Source organism: Eleginops maclovinus, chromosome 13, assembly GCF_036324505.1.
Source record: "Eleginops maclovinus isolate JMC-PN-2008 ecotype Puerto Natales chromosome 13, JC_Emac_rtc_rv5, whole genome shotgun sequence".
In the NCBI taxonomy this organism is placed as follows: Eukaryota; Metazoa; Chordata; class Actinopteri; order Perciformes; family Eleginopidae; genus Eleginops; species Eleginops maclovinus.
In genome coordinates, this window is record NC_086361.1 from 21,705,964 (window position 1) to 21,724,181 (window position 18,218).

Sequence of the window (18,218 nt, forward strand, 5' to 3'; positions counted from 1 at the left end):
TCATGTCTTAAAGCTGCTGAGTCATATATCGCACTTCCAACAACAAATAAATCCAGAGCTCCGGTTTCTTTACTTCCTCTCCAGAAAAAAAGGAGAGTAAAAGAAAGGATCAGAAGTCTCAGTCTCAGTGTCAGCCTGCTGCCTGCCACTCGTCCCCCGGCAGACCCACCGGACATCCATCCCCTATTTATTCTCCATAAGCTGTCTCTGCCGTCTGACCAGACATCTGACCCCATCTCCATATTTGTGGACTCATTAAACCCTTTCTGACCAACAGAGAGATTGTTTTTCATCACTTTAACATTTTACGGGGGAAATCTGCATTTTCCTTTGAGGGCGCACGCCGACAGGAAGAGGGACCAGAGACCCGGTTACCCGGTTTAGACAAAACCCTGTATACAAAACGAGATACTAAAGAGTTCATAAAGATTCTACAGCGTAAATAGAAACTGTATTGACGTGGGGAGATGTGGCTCGTGTTTCTTAATATTCAATTTGATCGTTAAAATGATTGTGTTTTAGAATCACTGCTGGACGCAACCTCATGGTTTTAGAAGACATTTATTTAATGCATTCAACTGCATTCAACTCATTTACCCATTACGTCCTGCTGCTCTGACCATCGCACAACCGCATGTGGTGGCTTCTTGTTACTTATGTTTTCTCCATCTCTCATGTTAAGTTAAATTGCCCGTTGTTGCATTAATGAAAAGAGTAAACATACAGATTGTCAATTAACGAGGACTAATAAACATCTGATTCTTGTTCTATTCTTAAAGTTAGCATCTATAATCACTGAGTTTTCATTTCCATGTACAACTCAGAAATCCCACGACTCAATAAGAATATGAGCTGAGTCCAGAAGAGGACTGTCTGATGAGTTGCTGTCTTATTAAAATGAATTAATACATCATAACCTACAGATGAATCCATCCAACATTTGCAGTGGCAAGCCTAGTAAAGCTGAAACATCTGGTCCCAATCTCTATAAAGAAACATAGCCTGAAGACTCTAAACGTTATCTTTTAATCACCAAACAACACAGAAAGATTACATATTTCCAGTATTGCTTTAGTGGACATAACAGAGGCATTGGTGAATGTGCTGTAACCCTAAATGGCACCACTACCTCTGAGAAAACGCAACAGGATTCCTTACAAATCCGTTAGAAAAAACTGCTTTCCAAGAGCTCATTTTCTGTAAATGATACCCTTTCCCCAGTTGAACTAAAGTGCATGTTCACACAGCAACTCTCTCTCACACACACACATACACACTTGGAGGCCGGTTACCTGGGAGGACCTGGAACAGGTGTCCCTCTTGCACGCGCCACTGACTTCCCCCTCACCGATGGCACCTTGGCGTCCTCCGAGCCTCCATTCAGGTACGTGAGCTCCTGCAGCTGGGCCTGTCTTATCTCATCATTGTAATCCTGCACACACAGAGAGGCAGCGTGTTCACCCCCCGACACACACACACAAACAGCAATAGACCCGCTTTCAATTACACTGCATTCAATTCCCCTCCTTTATCTTCAGGGCTACAGCCCCGGGAATATCTAATTAATGTACATTACTGTACTGCCATGACCGCTGTTCCTGAGGCAACAACACACTTCAGATCTCCCGCTGATAAATCCCCGGGACCACATTCGCCTTTATCTTCTCACACAGTTGTTTCTTTGCCATTGAATTAAAATGCATAATTAACATGGAAATACGTCTGTAAGCATAAAACGATTGATATGATTGTCATGTGTGTGTGCTCTGTCAATAAATGTGTTTTATGAAAAGAGCGGGAAGAGGTTACATGAAGGGTGGCGGTGGTGGTGGTTTGCTGATAATTAATGGTAAGATGTAAATCATCGTAGCTCCGAGCATTGGAGGGATCATCCATAATAAATGGAGGAAGAGTAAATAAGCGCCACGCAGCTGCCAAGGAGAGTTTGTCGCTCCCGGATATCCCCTCCTGTGCTCTTTTTGTTCCTGTAGTACCCACGACTTCCCATTTAGGATCACACACACTGGCCTTATTCCAATCCCCTTACACCCTCCACTCCATTTGCACGTTTGAGTGGAGGGTCGGCCGCATTAAGTGCCGTTCCGAACGAACTACTGGAGAGTGGATGTTATTAAACCGTTCAACAGGAAGTCAGTCAACCCTCCAAGAGGAAGTAATCAAACCCTCCATTAGGAAGTCACTAAACCCTCCAATAGGAAGTCATTATCCCTTCAACAGGAAGTAATTAAACCCTCCATTAGGAAGTCACTAAACCCTCCAATAGGAAGTCATTATCCCTTCAACAGGAAGCATTAAATCCTCAAACAGGAAGTAATTAAACCCTACAACAGGGGGTTATTAAACCCTACAACAGGAAGTTATTAAACTCTACAACAGGAAGTAATCACACCCTCCAATAGGAAGTCATTATCCTTCTAACAGGAAGTCATCAAACCCTACAACAGGGGGTTATTAAACCCTACAACAGGAAGTAATTAAACTCTACAACAGGAAGTAATCACACCCTCCAATAGGAAGTCATTATCCTTCTAACAGGAAGTCATCAAACCCTCTAACAGGAAGTAATCAAACCCTTAAACAGGAAGTTATTAAACCATAAACAGGAAGTAATCAAACCCTCTAACAGGAAGTAATCAAACCCTTCAACAGGAAGTTATCTTAACCATTAAACAGGAAGTAATCAAACCCTCTAACAGGAAGTTATTAAACCCTTAAACAGGAAGTTATTAAACCCTTAAACAGGAAGTTGTAGAAAAGGTTAACAACGAATAGAAGAACATTTTGGTTGAACCGTGGATACGATCCTGTTTCTGCAGGAGAAAGGCCGTGTTTCCACCCTTCACCTTAAATGACGACTTGCCATTCAGCCAAGAGTGTGACTACAGTTAACTCCGGCTTGGAGTAGGAGTGTGTAGGGTTCAGGTTGGAATTGGGCCCCACCAGATGCTTTCCACACACACAATCAAACAACCAATCACTCCACTTATGGACAGGCTGAAAATGACTCAGGTGGAGGAAAGTGAAAGCTGGGGAAAGTGTGTGTATGTGTGTGTGGACCAAAGGGAACATACCGGTATAAGAAACTTCTTGATCTCCTCCAGAGCGTGACCCATCCTGGCGTAGGCCTCGGCGGGCGGGGCAAACACTTCGATGAGGACGTGCAGGTCTTCGTTCAGGTGGTGATATTTGGCCTCGTTGCTTTGCCGTAGCTCTTCCTCCTGATGGTAGAAAAAAACCCACAGTTTCACATATCCGCTGTCTAGGCAAGCAGCCTGTCACAGTCAGCCACATTCATCTTATTCGTCGTGTTTCAGAAAGAAAAGGGATTAACTGCAGAGAGCGTTACATAATGAGGTTTGATGTCTCGGTGCTGGAAAGTTACGAAAACACAGACCAGAAATATTTACGAGGGTTGTTGTAAACGTACAAGTCTGCACACAATTCTTTCCACTGCGGCTGTCACGTGTAACAGATTGCTTTTGTCTTCACACAGCTGCCGGTCCTCCTTATCAACGCACAGATAAAGTACGTGCTTTTCTGCACTTCATCATAACATCTCTGCTTTTTTATCTCATCTTAAGATCCCTGTTTGAATAAAAAGAGTAACGTTGCCTAAGAAGGATTAACTAAATAATGGTTTAGGAGGATAGGAGATATTCACCTGATATAACAAGACTGACAAAAGGAAGAAACCTCAATATTTAAACGGCTGAAATCTGCATTTTTCGAGGACAAATTGATTTCAAAACACTTGGTGGTAATTAACCCTAACCTAAAAGAGACTCATTTAAAAAAAGGACCTTAAGAACTGTTAGCCAAATACATCTAGCAACTTTGTATTTTACAAACATTTATAATTTGCTTTTTAAATAATGTGTTGGCGGTAACTTGGTAAAGATACCCATGGTAACTATCGTATTGACCCTTACCGATCACCCCCCTGTCCCAAACATGTGAAAATGTGCACTTCAAATCAGTGAAATAACTCTACTTCTAAACCACGGATCGACACAGATTTTCAGTGGTTCATGTCCCTCAGGGGATGAATCATAAAGCCTTCAGATTATCCGCCAAAACCAGGAGTCAGAGCGTTCACCGAGCTCCCATTCTCTGGAACCAACGTCCTGTTTCTATCTCCGGCAGGGAGTGTGCACACTTTTAAGTGTGTGTTGAAGACCTTCCTTTTTAACAAAGCCTTTAGTGAGAGCCGGCATTTATGGTATGTATTTTAATTACTTAGTTTTACGTATTATTAATATCTTTGTTTTATTTCTTTTAGAATCGGAGGATGAAACCCTCTTTATTAGTCACACACACGCACACAGCAGAGCACACACAGTGAAATTGGTCCTCTGCATTAAACCCATCCTAGTACTAGGAGCAGTGGGCAGCTATTGTGCAGTGCCCGGGGAGCAATGGGGAGGGGGGAGTGTTCGGTGCCTTGGAGGTGAACTGGGACCTCTCCAAGTAGCAGTCCACTTTCCATATTTCAAGTCTGTTCGGGGACTTGAACCGGCGACCCTACGATTCCCAGTCCAAGCCCCTACTGACTGAGCCACTGCTGGATGCTTTTACACACAATCTTGTCTTTTCATTATGCTGTCATTTTATTTATTATTATATTATTTATGTTGCAGCATAAAACGAAACCAGGCATTGCACATAACTAGAAATTAAAAGAGTAGAAATAAATTACCCTAAAAATATAAACATCTCAAAAAATAAATCAGCGTCAGAGAGCAAAAAATAATACATTTGTGATATTGGGCTATACAAATTAACTTTGATTTCATTTGATCTCGCAGTTTGGGCGTGGATATTCATAGTGCAGTGGTGATCCCAGGACCCTGTTGATAGCACCATGATTGGTGGTCCAATACTTTGGTTTACCAATCTAAAATGGTTCCCTTTACTTTGAACAGTATAGCCCTGCATAGCCACTCACATCAGCCATGCTGGTCACAGTTCAGCATGAATAATACGCACTAAATACAGTAGAGGCTGATGGCAAAGTACTCGGCTTGTTCAGACATTTTCACATTTACCAAATCAAGATCTTCCATTTAAAACTCAAGGGGTTTTCAGAAAAAAATACAAGGTCTACAAATGTCCGTAAAAGCGTTCACGTCAACTCCTTTAACACTCCCTGATTTCTGGAATAAAGCGCTGAACTGAAAGGAGAAAATGAGTGACGTCCAAATGCCCAGTAATTCATACATTGATCCATCTGTACGGTGGAGTATGACACGAGGGGATGTCAGTTTCAACATGTCGATCGGCTGCTCAGGTCAGACTTGTTGTGGCGGACACTGCTAATAAAGTCTGTTCAAAACATATGCTACTCCAGACTCGCATTTCATCTTTATTTGTCATGCATTTGACTCAACATGAGCTCATGTCATTTCCGTAAATCGAGTAAAACATGTAGGAAGTAACAGATTTTGAGGTATCAACTTTTGTTTTGTAAAAAAAAAAAGCATGTACTGTTTGGTAGAAAATTGGATGTCCTGAAGAGAAACGGATAAATCATTCCTGAACAAGTTATCTTTAAGATAAAAGTAATAAAGAAAGTCCAAATACAAGTCTACTAATCATACCCACCATTAAACCAAAACCCTCCAGTCTATTTCCAAATCCATCAAAAGGCCATCAGGGTGTCAAACATAATATGTATATGATTATAACTGAGTACATGAAGATTAGACATATTGTATTTGTTGTATTTCAGAGTCACACTTCTGAAAGTAGAGCAGCTGTAACTCCCTTCCACCACTTCTCTGCAGAAGTTCATTCAAACTGCAACAGAAAAATAAGTGAGTAAACAGCGAGGGGTTGCACAGGCCATTCAGGCTCGACAGAAGCGGGCCAGTGTAATGTTATTGATGGCGAGAAATAGGACAGCAAAACCCCCAAAAGTCTCCCACCAACACAACGCGCGGAGGAAACAACAGGTTTGGCGTCCCAGTTTCTCCTGCTCAAACAGAAATTGAAAAACAACTCTTCTCCGGGGCCTTTCCAATCCTCCTCTTCCTCTCCAGCGCCATGCAGCCCAGTGTCTCTGATGTCACCTAATTATAAATAACCTTCTTTTTAAGAGTGCCTGTGGTATGTTAATGATATGTTAATTTCCCCCATAAATCTGTGCTTTACGAGCAGAAGGCTCCTCTGCGCATAGCCTCATCGCAGGGAGTGTGAGCAGGGTGTTAAAAAACAAAAAAACCACGGCTCGCAGATCTGTCTCTCCTTTTCCCTTTCATGTGTTCCTCGGTTTATTTGCATGAAAAAATAAGATGTGAAAAACAATCATTACGGTGGGCTTTAACTATCATCTGCTACACACATCAGCCAGGTGTAAAGGCAGCATGTGACACCGCTTGTTTCTTTAAAAAGTCTTACTTCTTCAGCTCCATTTTTCTGTCTTTTCATCATGTGAAAGGAGTCAATGTCACAACTGGAACCAGTCTGCATGTGTGACTGCATCATTTGCATACGATATTGTGCTGTAGATATAATATCAGCTCTCATACATGCCAGAAATATGTGGTCTGGACTAAAAACAATAACAGACTACAAAAGGACAACGAGTGGTGCTGAGGAAGTGTCTGCATCTCTCCCAGATGAACTGAACACATTTTATGCACGCTTTGAGAAGCCCCCGGCTGTGGAGGCACCAAAGGCCCAGGATCCCTGCTCACTGGTTTTAACCAGTGCAGATGTGTGTAGATCTCTGAAAAGAATCAACACACACAGGGCTCCAGGACCTGATGGTATCCCTGGCCGTGCTCTCAAGGTGTGTGCAGTTCAGCTGGCAGATGTGTTCACAGACATTTTCAATAGGTCACTGCTCCAGTCTGTAGTCCCCACATGCTTTAAAGAGTCCATCATTGTCCCTGTCCCCAAAAAGACAAAACCATCTGCCTCAATGACTACCGCCCAGTTGCACTCACCTCCATCATCATGAAGTGCTTTGAGCGGTTAGTCAAAACTTTTATCACCTCCTCCCTCCCTGACTCACTGGACCCCCTGCAGTTTGCCTACAGAGCAAACAGGTCCACGGATGATGCCATCTCCCTCACCCTCCACACTGCCCTCTCCACCTGGACCAGAGGAACACTTATGTGAGAATGCTGTTCATTGACTACAGTTCAGCATTCAACACCATTGTGCCCTCCAAGCTCATCATTAAGCTCAGGGACCTTGGGCTCAACAGCGCCCTCTGTGACTGGATCATGAGCTTCCTGACGGGCAGATCCCAGGCAGTGCGGATGGGGAACATCACATCCTCCACCTTGCCCAAAACCGAGCCCCTCAGGGTTGTGTGCCAGTCCATCGTATTCCATGTTAACCAGATTCAGGTACGGCCACAACTAAGCTTCAATCAACTCCTACACTCCTATTCTGGAAAAGCTGACGAAAGGATGCGTCATGCCGTATCACATGACCGTCTGTACGGGGAGTACACGAGGGATGTCAGTTTCAACATGCGACGCTGCATCACTTGTTGTGCCACGCTAATAAGCGCAACAACGCTCCAGACTCGCATTTCATCTTTATTTGTCATGCATTTGACTCAACATTTCCGTAAATCGAGTAAAACATGTAGGACGTAACAGATTTTGAGGTATCAACTTTTGTTTTGTAAAAAAAAAAAAGCATGTACTGTTTGGTAGAAAATTGGATGTCCTGAAGAGAAACGGATAAATCATTCCTGAACAAGTTATCTTTAAAGTAATAAAGAAAGTCCAACTACAAGTCTACTAATCATACCCACCATTAAACCAAAACCCTCCAGTTTATTTCCAAATCCATCAAAAGGCCATCAGGTGTCAGACATAATATGTATATGATTATAAAAGAGTACATGAAGATTAGACATATTGTATTTGTTGTATTTCAGCGTCACACTTCTGAAAGTAGAGCAGATGTAACTCCCTTCCACCACTTCTCTGCAGAAGTTCATTCAAACTGCAACAGAAAAATAAGTGAGTAAACAGCGAGGGGGTTGCACAGGCCATTCAGGCTCGACAGAAGCGGGCCAGTGTAATGTTATTGATGGCGAGAAATAGGACAGCAAAACCCCCAAAAGTCTCCCACCAACACAACGCGCGGAGGAAACAACAGGTTTGGCGTCCCAGTTTCTCCTGCTCAAACAGAAATTGAAAAACAACTCTTCTCCGGGGCCTTTCCAATCCTCCTCTTCCTCTCCAGCGCCATGCAGCCCAGTGTCTCTGATGTCACCTAATTATAAATAACCTTCTTTTTAAGAGTGCCTGTGGTATGTTAATGATATGTTAATTTCCCCCATAAATCTGTGCTTTACGAGCAGAAGGCTCCTCTGCGCATAGCCTCATCGCAGGGAGTGTGAGCAGGGTGTTAAAAAAACAAAAAAACCACGGCTCGCAGATCTGTCTCTCCTTTTCCCTTTCATGTGTTCCTCGGTTTATTTGCATGAAAAAATAAGATGTGAAAAACAATCATTACGGTGGGCTTTAACTATCATCTGCTACACACATCAGCCAGGTGTAAAGGCAGCATGTGACACCGCTTGTTTCTTTAAAAAGTCTTACTTCTTCAGCTCCATTTTTCTGTCTTTTCATCATGTGAAAGGAGTCAATGTCACAACTGGAACCAGTCTGCATGTGTGACTGCATCATTTGCATACGATATTGTGCTGTAGATATAATATCAGCTCTCATACATGCACAGTGGACCCTCCCCCAGCGCTGATAAGAAGCGCCGGTGATCCAGCAGAGTCCTATAGCAGCTAAGCAGCCCACGGCGGGAGATTATCAGCTGTCTGTTTTTCATATCTACTGGCAGCATCTTCCTCTTGTTTACTTTTTTTCCCCTCTGTAAATCTGCTTAGGAAAAGCCGTTCACCCTGGAAACAGAAGGCCAAAATGCTCTCGACGCAGAAGCTCCTGCAGACGGAGCTTAGAGGTAAAGAATAATTGCGAGCTCGCAGCATTCAGATTCAAATAACATTAAGGACAGACACTGGAAAATGGGGGCAAATTCTATGTTGAACTGCTCAGCTACATCGTCCTTGTTGTACTTGTTCATAATCTGAAGAAATCTATCTCCACCAGAGACGAAAGCTGCCCTGTACTGGCCTCAATTCATTGGTCACAGTAACAAACCAAAGTGTGTTTTTAAGCAATGAATGCTACTGGTTTATGTTTCCAAGCTCTTTCTATTTCACCTTCAGTCTTATTCAGATAAAGCCAGTTGAGGTCCAGAGGTGATCGGGCCTGCAGATCTACTTACACTGTCAGACCTTTTCTGCAGAGAAACGGCTCATGCACCCCTTCATGGGTTTTCCAAAGAACACATGATGATGAGTCTTTACATCTTACATAGCCTACAGTCCAATTGGCAAATATACCCAAAGATGACAATTAATAAAATCCCCAAAAGAAAAAAACGGTGCATCAGACAAAAGCCAAAATTGTCTAGTGGTCGACCAATCAATGCCTTGCATATCCGATTTTAAGGAGTTAATACAACATGATTTATGAGTGGTGTTCATACATAGATAAATAACTACATGCTTTTGGATGTATAAAAACAGGATATTCAGATCTCTAATCTAATTTGGGTTTCTATTACAAAAAGTGTTGCTTCTATTAATTAAAGTGCTTAAAAAGAACATTTGGCATTGGAGCATCTGTAGAAGCAAAAATGCTTTAGTTTGCAAAATTAGGGAAACAGAGCAAGACATTAGAAAGGGTGAAATAATTAAACGCAATGAGGCAACAACAATATATTCAACAGCTACTGAACAACCAGCAACGGCAGGATCTACTCGTGTTTAAACATCAATAGATTTAATTAGAAATGCTGTAATCTGGGAACTATTCAAACACCTTGAACTGTGGCCTATATAATTCATATGCTACTGAATTCTGATTATCTTCAAGTGATAATGGATTGACACTTACAACTAAAGCTAGGTTTATACGTTGGTGTAAGAAAGTTATTTAACATGCAAAGCAGTCGTTGTATTTCAACCCTAACCCTAACCAACCTCATCCTTTCCTCCAACTGCTACGGCTACCCAGAAGCCAAAACCAAACACATCCTCAAACCCGTCCCCACCCTACGACCAGAAGAGGGTCATGTAACGTGGACCACCACCAAAGCCTAACACATGCAGGAACTGGTGCAACCCACTCTAATGGCATGACCAATAACCACACACACATACACACACACACTCACTAGCACACACACATACACACACACTCACTAGCACACACACATACACACACACTCACTAGCACACACACATACACACACACACTAGCACACACACACACTAGCACACACACACACACACACACACACACACACACACACACACACACACACACACACACACACACACACACACACACACACACACACACACACACACACACACACACACACACACACACACACACACACACACACACACACACACACACACACACGTGCAATCCATTCCTACCCCGGAAACCTCAAACCCCAAACCTTAACCCTGGCAACTAAACCCGATACAGGACTTACCAAACGTGAAACCAGGGGATTGTTTTGTCTATCAGGAAGAATACAGATGGAGCCAGAGTCCCAGGGAGGAAAGTGGATGATTTAATCACGGTGCTAACGAGAACGAGGCGAGGGGATCACTTATGCCTTTACATCCTCCTGCTCCGACAGCTACAGGACAGCCGAGCTGCCGTAGCCAGGCGGGGGGGGGGGGCGCCGACAGCTCGGTGCTTTTTAGCCTCTCTGCACACCCACTCCTGTCAACACAAGATCAAGGTCCTGCAGCAGCAAATATTTGAGCAATTACCCCGGCTCTTTGCAGCGTCTCCGCCATGTGTAAGATTTGAAAAGGGAATGAACTGAACATCCGTTGAGCTGGGTTTCTCTTCAGTTACATTCCCACTGGCTGTCTTAATCGTTCTCTTCTGGTGCATCCCAGAAATAAAGTACAGTATCAATAGATATGTGGCTTCCCACGGTGCCTATGTAGTGGAAACATAGCTTTCTTTTAACTTGAATCAAAAAAGTCTTGAAAGTTATCAATGTTGGGGAATATGTAGCTTCGGTATTTAACCTTTGACTCAGTCCGTCATTCTCTCCTTCCTCTGCACGACCGTTTGCGCTGGATTTAGCGCCCTGTTCGTTTAGTTTCGATAATGACGAATGTTGAGGATACGCTCTGAACTGGTTAAAACCAAATGTCTCCGGCTGCAACTTCCAATAAACTGCCAGTGTTTGCCATCCAGTTCCAGCTCTCCCCGTGTCTCTCTGAGTTTCGTCTCCATTGCTTCAGAAGTTTCCATAACAACCACTGCTGTCCTAGACTACGGAAACTGTAAGAGCTCAAAGCCATGATAAAAGTGCATATTTGCGTATAGATCCATATGGATAGAATGCCCTTATTATTAATATCATTTTCAATTGATTGTTTTTATATATTTTTCTGCGCTTTTTAAAAATCATTATTATTATTTATTTATTTTCTTTTGCAATTTTTATTTTTTAGAATAATTGTATTCTTGCAATTTATTTATATAGGCTATTTTCTGTAATTCATTCTATATTTTAGAATCATGTAATCACTGTAATTCTTTATGTTGGCTTAGTTTTTCTCTTTTAATTTACAGTCTCTTTTTCACATTAAAAAAAAACTGCTTTCAATTTGAAGGAATACCATATGGCATGTTTCTATGCTTTTAGTTTGCTTACACTGCCTGAACATAAATTAGGTTTGTGTTTTGACTAAAGCACATTTTTGTATGGACAAACTCAATAAATTAAATGTTTTAACAAATAGAAACGGTGTCACAAGCTGCCCGACAACACAGAAACTAAGCACCCAGCTGAAGATAAATTAACCGTTTTGCAGCAAATGTGTTTCCTCGTTTCCTCCCTAAGAGGGAAAAGCAGCGCCACATGAAGCGACAGAAAGCTGTCCGTCATAAATCCTGCGGTGTGTGTTTGTGCAGAGGCTCAGAGGCTGCTGAGGTCAGCGCATCTCCATGACAGATCTCTTTCTCCGGGTAATCCAGAGGAGTCCACCATCAAAGGCTATTGATCACAGTAATCAAAAAAGAATGTGCTGTATGATAGCGAGAATCATCGGCGCCAACAAATCATCACTGACAAACAGAGGAAGAAGAAAGAGGCAGTCAAGCCAAGTGAAGTCGATTTATCCTCTGCTAACCGGTCCAGTCTGCAATCAATTCTGCTGTTAAAGAGTCGCCGCCGCAGACGCTTACATCACGCATGATAGAAGTCATTAGACCGGATCCATTTATGTTCAAACCAGTATTTCTTTCATATCTGTTGAAAGACTTTAAAACCATAACTCCACATAGTGGTGTGCTCTACAGTCTGCTCTTGATTTGATTGTGTTTATTTTGTTTACTAAGAGAGCAGCGAGGCTTTGAAGGATGTCAGCCGTGTTTGGTGATCCCCAAGATCATTCACATTCACATTTACATACACTTTTGAAAATTTGTTTTCAAGTCGAAGCTGTTTTTCAAAACCGTATGTGACCCGTGAGCTGCCAATCAAATCTAGTCAGAGTTTTCCGGGGTGTTCTGCTCACATCTGTGATACAAATGAGATAAACAGAGAGCTAAGGTTAAGGAGAAGAGAAGAAAAACAATTCTAAAAAGTAATGAAATGTGCTCCAAGTGATCATGTTTATAAGGGTGAGTAAGTTAAAGGTGAAAAAGTTTTATAAACAGTTGGATTTCTAATTATACAAAAACATATCCACAACCGTCCTAACCCTCTGCCATAAATCCACCAACACTGAGATGGTTTCATAAAATGACATCCAGCAAATCCATCAGTTTGCAGAAACAGCCATTTATATTTCAGCCAACACTTAAAACATTTGAACATTTTCTTACTAACTCAGTTTTCTATGTTAGTAAGCTGAACATTCTCAGACAAAACCTACATTTATTGGACATTTTTCACTATATAAATACATTTAATGACCAAACAATTAAGAATAAATAAGCTGAAAGGTGTCTTCCAGAACACAATGACACTACTTAGCAGCACTTCTATTGGCTAGCGCTCCAACACATTGTAGGTGATAGGCCAAGGGGCGGGACATCTCTAAGTGGTGGACCTATCACAACAGAGTCGGCCAGCAGACTGGGCTCTGGTTTCAGACAGAGGGTGAGATAGAGGAGCTGCAGCACAGGCAGTATGAGAACACTAAAGAGCTTTATGAGCATTAAAGCATGGAGACATGTCCCAGGAGAGACACTGCATACAAATATGGACCTGAAATATTTCCTCTTTAAATGAAGAAGCCTCAATCTTGTGTAAAGTAATCTGAAACTTTTGGGAAGATTGAGGAAAACTGGAGTTAAAGCACAACTGCAATGCATTGTTGAAATGCTAATGAAGTTGGATACTCATTGGGATGTCTTCGATTGAGATGTGTATTTCTAAAAGTGTAACAGGACAGTCCCACACCCTTCTAATTCAAACCGACTGCAGCAAACATGAAAGGATGTGAATGTAAAAGAGTGAAAAGGAGCCCGGGAAAAGAAAGTAGAGCGTTACCTTTTCTTTGTCTCTCATGGATCCTTTCCCGAGAATCGACATCTTTGTGAGCGTGTCCTCCTGTAGTCTCTTTAACGAGTTCCCGCGTGGCCCGAGGAGTTTGCCGACAAAGTTAAACTGCAACAGAGAGCGAGAGAGCGCCGATCAATCAGAATGTGTGTGTTTGAGATAAAGACATTTCTAAAGCTAAAGCAGAAGCCGGTGCCACTGAAGCTAATGAAAACGGCTCAGCATTTTTCCTGTCCCCCGTCTTAATTGGATCAGTTTTGAAGTATTTCTGAGACGTCTTAGATCCCAGGTTCACCGTGTCACCTTTTGATGGCTTTTGGTTTCATGTAGATAAAGGACATGGTGGATTCAACACAGAGAAAAGACACCATTTCATCATATCATGTAGGGAAATCAGGTATTGTTATTTCTATCATGCTGGTGGAAGAAAAATTAAACTGCTGAATAGAAAAGCATTAATCCAACAATCAAAATGGGTGTAATAAATAGACCTGACACTTATTTATTATGCTGTTTTAATTTAGGTGATGAATAATTCAGAGGTTTTTTTTTAATTTCACACGTTACAATGCGGTAGACTTAAAACTTCGGGCAAAATCAACTTGTAAAGTCACATAAAAGTATACGAGGAACAGAACACGGGTATAATAAAATCCTACAGGAATAGGAGAAGCAATAAGACTTTAGTTCGACCCGACGACCTTCCGCTAATCAGGCGAGGACTGAGCCTGTACCTGCGTGTTGCCTGAGAGGCAGAATCCAGGGCAACAAAAAAAAAAACCCAAAACCTCCCCACACTTACTTACATTGTTTCCATGGCAACAACCAAAGGGGGTGATCAACTCTGTTCTTCTTCTCTGAATTTTTGGCGTCTGGATAGTTTTTTATTAACTCAAACCAACCGGGGTTTGAATATGGGGTAGCGACATTTGCAGTCCCTGGTGGAAATGACACCCTTTAAATGGCATGTCACAGTAAGCGTAACATGTTGAGTTACACGTGTTAGAAATCTACAACCAATATGCGATTTCTTTGGACCTCAGGATTTCCCTTCCTGTCTGCCTTCTCCTGTTCATTTATCTGATGTCCAGCGCTTTTCTCCTTTCTCGTTTTTGATCCTCCTTAGCAACGGTCATTATAGTCCTTGACAGCAGTCTGTACTACTGTATTAACGTGTCACGTGTTCTGAATTGACCAATCGGAATCGAGTATTCATCTAAGCCGTGTAATATATGCAGTTTTTTATCCCTAACTTTGGATGAGCAGCTCGTAAAACCCCCACTTCAAAACTCCAATTCCTTGAAAGGTAGATGTCTCGCAAAACACAAACATTGAAGAACATTGAACTGGCTAGAAGTTGCAGAAAGAGACACCGACTTGAACCCCAAGTCAGCAGGGTGCCCTAACCAACCTGTATTCACAATTTCAAAGTATTAAAGGGCCAGCGACAAAATAAATCATCGATGCATCCGAAGTCAAAATAATCTGAGTTTTAGTCGCCAGCGATGTCCGACTTTCCTCAGGCTTGCATTAGTTCCCTCCAAAGATACAGAGGGGTATAAACAACTGTTTTTACAGGCATTTTACAACTCCCCTGACTTTGAAATGTAAAATCAGAGAGCCTCTCTAAACCGAGAACAGACACAATAATCAATACCATCTCACCAGCAGCTTAACCAACTAATTAGCCTCAAAGTGCAGTCCAGACGCCCGAGTCCTAAACGGGTCGGACAGCTAATTGATTGGCACTTTCTGAACCCATCGGCTATGGGGCCAATAGCTATTCAGCCTCTTGGGAGAAATGGCAAATCATTTCTGGGTTTCTAGCAGATATACGGGTAATGGAAAACAGATATTTGGCAAAAGGTCTTTCTCCTCGTTTGATCAACATGCAAAAAAAGGTTGTAGTTGAAGTAAAAAGTGTGGTTGTTTTAGTAGGAGCCAATTTACAAGCTAGGGTTAGGGTTAGCTTTTGATACCAACATCCTCTCCTGTTCACTACAGATTTAGATTCATGAGTAGATATCTGCTTATGGAGCTCAATTGCATGAACTGCAAACATGAGGAAGGGATTATCAAGCACACAAATCATTCCCATTGGACTGGTTATTTATCATTCTGATAGTAAATGTACAAATTAATTATGAATATATTAAAATATACAGCATTTTTGTTGTAAAATCAGACCCTTACTTGACAGTTACCAGCGTGAAACATGTCCTCAATCTTTCAAACTGCATGTTCCTGAATGTTTGAATACATTTGAAATAAATTATCATAATGTGCATGTTTTCAGCTAGCGTTGAGAACCCGTCTGCCTCTGGCGTCTCTCCGACTACCAAAAAGCTTCCCCGGCTCGGATTACTTCGCAAGGTCACCGCTTTTTTCCGGCCGTTAAAAAAATAAATGTTATGCATTGCCCTGTCGAGGTACGTTGCTGAGCACACACACCCATCAAAGTCATACAACCTTTTACACGGGGCTGAGCACAATTCCAGCGGCAGCCGGAGATGGTCAGGAAGACAAAAGCAGAGCGATGCTCCATGCTTTCCTTTACCAGTGAGTTATACAGCTGTCTGCCTCAACTATCTAGGTCATCAATTAGCTAGCGGGAGGTAAAAAAACAACCCCAGTTTGGTACTACACCTCACCTATATCTTTTCTGCCTTTTGTCTGGAAGCAAGTGCTTATTAGGAGGCTCCTGCCAATACCTGGGTGACGGATTTGAGAGGGGGAGCTTTACTTATTCGCTGTTATGCGGTTGGGGTTTTTTCCAGGCCGGGCTGAACTCCAGCAGCTTCCAGCTATGTATGTTCCTTCAACTTTTTTATAATTACTCCGAGTCCTGTGGCTGAATGTGCTCATGCAGGGTCCTATTCTCACAGTAAATACCATGCCCCACTGTGCTAATTCCTACCCTGCACTTGCAAATGGGCAAAGTGGCCTCCTGCAAAGCTAACCTTGGGTTGATGGATATGTAAGACATTTCCCGTTATGCACTTTGATGATGACTACCTGCGTACGTCATTGACAAGATTGTACATGATCTCAGTGTACAATTCTTTCCTCTTTTCAGAACATTTAAAGCAAAGTGTTGGGGACAGAATTGGCTATTTCCAAGAGTGGTGCCCCAGTTTAAACGATGCTGTTGTTGAGGAGGGACACTGGGAGAGGACAATTCAATTTAAAGTCTTTAAAGAAAACAAGATGCTTCTGATTTGTTCGCATTTACACAAGGACCATGAAAGGAGACTACCCGTGTGAACAGAGTTTTTAATGTTCTGAGTTTAACCGATCTCCTGAGCATCCATCATTTCCACCTGGATAGAGCCTCGATCACTGAGCTGTGGCGTCTCTTGAACAATGATTTGCAGAGGCGGATCACACAGCCCGACACATCGGCGTCTTACTACAGCTCGTGTGCACCCGGGTCGTCCTTCTGACAGGCCGTGTGTCTCGCACGGTGTCCGGTGTGTTTGTGTCTCAGTCCTTGGTCTACCAAAAGCGTTCTTGATTAAAATAAAATGGCCGAACGAGAAGAAAAGCTGGTGTTTCTGATCAAGCGAAAAGGCTTTGGCTTTCACGCTGCCGGGGCCGTATGTGCACACACAGGGAATCAGACAGAGAGCATAAGGAGCAAATTCACAGTAATGGAAAATTAGACTGTGAAATAGAAATTGACGCAAACATAAATTTACTCTGCAGCCTGTTTGTGTTTCCGAGAAACCAGTGAGGCAATTAGACGCCGGCTTGTAGGTTAGCTGAGGTGAAATGCTGCTTTTCCTTTAGAGCGTACAGTGTTGTGTGCAGTGTGCAGTCTGAAACAGAAAGACCCAGAGAAGCTGGAAGATGAGAAAAGGGTGACAAGGTTCTCGATCTAAGCTACACTACACTCCCTTGAGGTTCACACAACCGGTCCACCAGACACCTGAAGAGAAGTCTTCAGTGGAAATGATTTTAATTAAAGATTTAGTTTCTATTCATTCAAGGTCCAATATTTAATCCCATGGCTTCTTAGTCCTTCCTGTAAGAAAGCATTTAACTCTAATCTGGTTTTACAATATTTGTTCAGGCGGGTTTAGCAAACAATACACTGTGCAGGTTAATAGATTGACTTGCTTGTAAAACATCCTCTTTCTTAAAACTGAAATACTTCCAGACGTGCTGTTCTTGAGGTTCTTCCTCTGCCTCATCCTCCCACACTATTTTAACCCTTCGTTTCCATTCAGCCATCACGACTGTCAGCTCAAACCCATATTTATTACCCTTCAGCCAATGGCGTGACTTTGACATGAGGGGGCGGGACATCTGGAGCAGTAGGGCTTCATCTGATTGGTCGAATATATCAGCATACAGAGCATGAATGCATTGAACATGGAATAAGATATATATATATATAAACATTTTCCCAGTTTGGGATAAATAAGTATTTCGGATTCTGATTCTGATATGGTCAGTGTGGCCAGAGGTGGTCTGCATGCCCCAAGTTTAGAGAGAGCTAAGCAGTGTACAGTTCTGGATATTTTATCCGCTGTAGAGTACGCTATATTTTGAATATTTGTACCGCTTTACTTTTGAGTCAAACAGCACTTGCCTTAATGGTT

General features: G+C 42.3%; 1 protein-coding gene across 1 annotated transcript in view; it reads right to left on the bottom strand.

Moving 5' to 3' along the window:
- The window catches only part of khdrbs3 (KH domain containing, RNA binding, signal transduction associated 3), a 106,978-nt gene that overhangs the window by 33,685 nt on the left and 55,075 nt on the right, over window positions 1-18,218 (bottom strand). Inside the window, exons 3-5 of the mRNA XM_063898631.1 lie at window positions 13,606-13,722; window positions 3,093-3,239; window positions 1,293-1,432 (exon numbers count right to left, since the gene is read on the bottom strand). Coding sequence (XP_063754701.1) covers window positions 1,293-1,432; window positions 3,093-3,239; window positions 13,606-13,722 — 404 coding nt within the window. The remainder of the gene's footprint in view (window positions 1-1,292; window positions 1,433-3,092; window positions 3,240-13,605; window positions 13,723-18,218) is intronic.